This window comes from Quercus suber, unplaced genomic scaffold (assembly GCF_002906115.3).
Source record: "Quercus suber isolate HL8 unplaced genomic scaffold, Cork oak 2.0 scaffold_406, whole genome shotgun sequence".
NCBI lineage: Eukaryota > Viridiplantae > Streptophyta > Magnoliopsida > Fagales > Fagaceae > Quercus > Quercus suber.
Window position 1 is genome coordinate 223,926 of NW_027069857.1, and position 4,478 is coordinate 228,403.

Below are 4,478 nucleotides of genomic sequence, written 5' to 3' on the forward strand. Positions count from 1 at the left end.
CTGAAATATGACAATTCACGCTAAAAGAGAGAATGATTCATAGGTGAGAAGTAAAATGGTCTAGCTAAGATATTATAGTCACGTCTAGGTAGAATATGCCAATTTAAGTCGTCCTTCTACCTATTTTTCATTTAATTTTTAAAAAAAATTCAAATTCTAAGACACAAATTCCTTATATTAAAAAAAGTTAAATAATTTTAAATATTCAATTATAAATGATAAAAAAAAAAATTACATTTGTCAATAATAAATTTTTAGTCAGGATGTTAGTACTAAAAAGAATATTTATTACTATTCCCTCAAAAAAATAATATTTATTATTAGTAATAATATAGAAGGTATTTATGTCCAAAATGTATGTGTAGAAAATTTATATGTCATTTACAAGCATTTGGTTGCTTTTAGTTGTATTTTTTGAATGACTTCCATCTTTGTTGGAGTTTGCTTTAATGATTATTCCAAATAACAAAATTTGTCAAAATCAATAAGGGCCAACATTTACCAATTACCACCCAAAAAGTACAATATATCTAATATCGTTATCCTTTTAACCTTAAAAGAAAGCATAGAATTTCTCGTGTTCATATATATCCCCTTTTGGTTAAAGAGAGAATGATTAAAAACCTGAAATATGACAATTCACGCTAAAAGAGAGAATGATTCATAGGTGAGAAGTAAAATGGTCTAGCTAAGATATTATAGTCACGTCTAGGTAGAATATGCCAATTTAAGTCGTCCTTCTACCTATTTTTCATTTAATTTTTAAAAAAAATTCAAATTCTAAGACACAAATTCCTTATATTAAAAAAAGTTAAATAATTTTAAATATTCAATTATAAATGATAAAAAAAAAAATTACATTTGTCAATAATAAATTTTTAGTCAGGATGTTAGTACTAAAAAGAATATTTATTACTATTCCCTCAAAAAAATAATATTTATTATTAGTAATAATGAAGACCCAATATTTCTCATAATTTTTGTTTATAATTATTGACATGGTAGAATAATATCAATTCCATCCCACTTCATTAACAAATCATGTCCATAATTCCTAAAAATAATCATAATAATATAAATAAAAAAATCTCGATAATTATGAAAAAAAAATTATAGAATCTCTGTATAATTTTTTGAAAAAAAAAAACTATAGAAAATATTTTTTTAGAGAAATAGAAAATGTTGTTTCCCGGGCAATGTGCTACATGGACACTAATATTCATGTTTTAACTTATTGTATTATTTGTATACATGCATAGACTTCTTTTTTGGGTAGAGAACATTCATAGACTTACTCAACCATCTTTGTCGCATGCGATTAAAAAAGAAACATAAAATAAAAAGTAGCGGAGATTTTTTTTTTTTTTTTTTTTTTTTGCTTGGTCAGAGAGCTCTCAGCTAAGATATGGCTTCGAACTGCAAAAAAATGGGCGGTTGGAATTGGATCCAACTTAAAGCAAGTCAGCTGAAGACTGTTGAAGAAGCGGAAATTGGGGTGGAACATGGCGTCACCCATATTGCTTGTTTTGTCAACAAGCCGACCTCGTTTTAAAATCTATTTCCTACGCTATCAATTTATAGACCTAGTGTATTTTGTGGGTAAAAAATAAAATAATATGATCAAAGTCTAAGACACTAGTTTTGTATATTAAAATAAAAGTTAATTAATTTTAGGTATTCAATTTTCAAAACAAGCCTACCTCGTTTTAAGAACCATCTACCACATCATCACTTCATAGAGCTAGAGTATTTCATGGGTAGGAAGTTAAATAATATGATCAAAGACTGACACGCCAGTTCTTTACATTTAAAAAAAGTTAATTAATTTTAGATATTTTTTTTTTTTAAGATAGTTTCAACCTATTGATTTTTTTTATTATCAAACTAAAACACCAATTAATTTTTTGGTGTAGGTAGAAATCGAACTTCAAATTTCTTATTTAATGACAAATATTTTATCAATTAAATTAACTAAAATCTATAATATATATTCAATTATAAGTGATAAAAAAACATTTTTAGTCAAATGTTAGTACTAAAAAGTCTATTTATTATTAGTAATAATGAAGACCCAATATTTCTCATATTTCCAAATATATATATATATATATATCTCATATTTTTGTTTATAACTATTGTCATGATATTCCTCTCAATTTTTTTTTAAAAAAATATTGTCATGATAGATTAAACATCAATTTCGTCCCACTAAATATTATCTTTATGTCAATATGGGTTTGCTTAATAACTGTTTTTAAGATATTTATTAATAATTTATTTTATTTAAAATTTTACTATGAAAAAAAAAAAAATTCTAGTGTGAACTCATTAACCCCATATTATGACAATGGTTACTTGTACTACTTACTAAATGAAACAATTTGAAAAGTCCTCCCATCAAGCCTCGCACCGACAGCAATACTTTAACAGTTTTCCTGACAAGTAGCTACGTGTACGCTGAAATACATGTTTTAACTTATTGTATAAACGCATAGACTTACTCAATCATCTTTGTCGCATGCGATGTAAAAGAAAAAAAAAAGCATAAAAAAAAAAGTAGATGAGATTTTTTTTTTTTTGGTTGGGAGAAATAGAAACTGTTTTTTTTTAATGAGAGAAATAGAAACTGTTGTTTCCCTAGCAATGTGCTACATGGGCGCTGAAATTCATGTGATTAAAAAAAAAGTAGATGAGATATTTTTTTATCTTCTTTTCTTGGTCAGACTCAGAGAGCTCAGCTAACAAATTGCTTGGAACTGCAAAAAATGGGCGGCTGGTAGTTGGAGACTTAAAGCAGTCAGCTCCGCTGCTGACTGTTGAAGAAGCGGCTAGTGGAGAGGAACATGATATCACTCACATTGCTTGCTTTAACAAGCCGACCTCCTTTTTGGCAGTCATGTCCATGCAAATGAATAAAGATTCTCTTCAAATTGCAACCTGTAAATGAGCAAAGATTCTCCAAACTAGTTTGGAGAAAAATCTTACAAATTCTTTATATATTTTTATATCAAATATAAATTTTAAAATTTAATTGTTAGAATGCATGTTCTTATTATATTTTTTATATTTGCAAAATTTCAAGAAAATTAAATATTAATTTCTATGTCATTAAATAAATATTAAAATTTCAAGTTTTTATGATCTAAAATTGTGTATAAAAAATAATTTTATTGATCGAATACTAAATAACATCTAATTTAAACAAAATTTAATATAAATTTTAAGAATATAAAAAATATGAAATTCAACGATTAAGTTCTCAAAATTCATACAAAAAAGAAAAGATACATAAGAAGTTTGAAGAGTTATCTCCAAACTAGTTTTGAGAGAAACTCTGTTCCATACAAATTTTCCACCCATTGTTTTACTAGTTTATTTATTTATTTCATTTCTATGTAGCACTAATTCATAATTAAAATTGGATTATTACGGGACAATTATGCTTTTTATTTCATTCTTGCTATAAATAGTACAGCACCAGTAGAATCTACTTCTTCTTTTTCGAAAATATAAAGATTAAATTAAAAGATTGGAATAAAAAGACAAGAAAAGATTTTTGTTAAATTATAAAGGTAGGAATCAAACTTAGTATTTTCTACTATGATACCATGTCAAGTTATTGATTGTCTAAACGGTTAGAAAATGGTTAATTTAATAATTTAATTATGATTCTAACACTTCTCATCTATGTGGGTATTGGCCTATTGGATCTAAATTCCCCTTAACAAGTGGGGTCAACACAAAATTTTTTTAACATTTTAAATTGAAGATAGAGTGAAGACAAGAATCGAATTCAAAATCTGCTACTTTAATAAAATGATAAATTACTATTTTTCATAAAAAGTAATTAATGTTGCGTTCATAGTATTTTCACAACAAATGTTATGTATTAAGTTGTTATCGGTTCTAATCTTGGCTCACCAATGAAATTAATTTTTTTACTTACCAATAATAACAACAATTTGCTATATAAGATTTATTGTGAAAATTTTATTTAAATATTATTTCTCTTCTAATAAAAGCTTAAGTTACATATATATATATATATATATATATATGTAAGGACCCAATTTGAATTGAGTGTTGGGTTTCAGCCCAATAAGCCCAAACAATAAATTTATAGAGAGTGGGTTGACAGGCTTAGGTGCTGGCCGTCGATCACCACGCTCATACTTTTTTTTATAAAAATGGCTAAGTGTTTCCTTACAAATAGGGGAATGCTCCTCGGCCTATAGCCGAGGAGGCCCTCAGGTTTCCCCCCCCCCTCCTGGCTTTACTAGCTCTTCTTTTATAGTTTTCATCTTCCTATCTCCTGCTTCCATCTGTTGATCGTCTATTTGCTTTTCTTCTGGTTGTCCGTCCCATCAGAAGCCTTATCCGCACTCAAGTGGCTCACTCTAACCAACGTTATCCTGCCAAGGGGTTACCTCCCCATTAATGCGGCCAGGGGGGTTGGTTGAGTGCATTCAATGCGATAG

At 27.6% G+C, this 4,478-nt stretch overlaps 1 protein-coding gene across 1 annotated transcript in view; it reads left to right on the plus strand.

Moving 5' to 3' along the window:
* Positions 1 to 1,405: 1,405 nt before the first annotated feature.
* The window catches only part of LOC136062355 (transcription factor PHYTOCHROME INTERACTING FACTOR-LIKE 15-like), a 25,333-nt gene continuing 22,260 nt past the window's right edge, over positions 1,406 to 4,478 (plus strand). Inside the window, exons 1-2 of the mRNA XM_065761307.1 lie at positions 1,406 to 1,523; positions 2,724 to 2,939. Coding sequence (XP_065617379.1) covers positions 1,406 to 1,523; positions 2,724 to 2,939 — 334 coding nt within the window. The remainder of the gene's footprint in view (positions 1,524 to 2,723; positions 2,940 to 4,478) is intronic.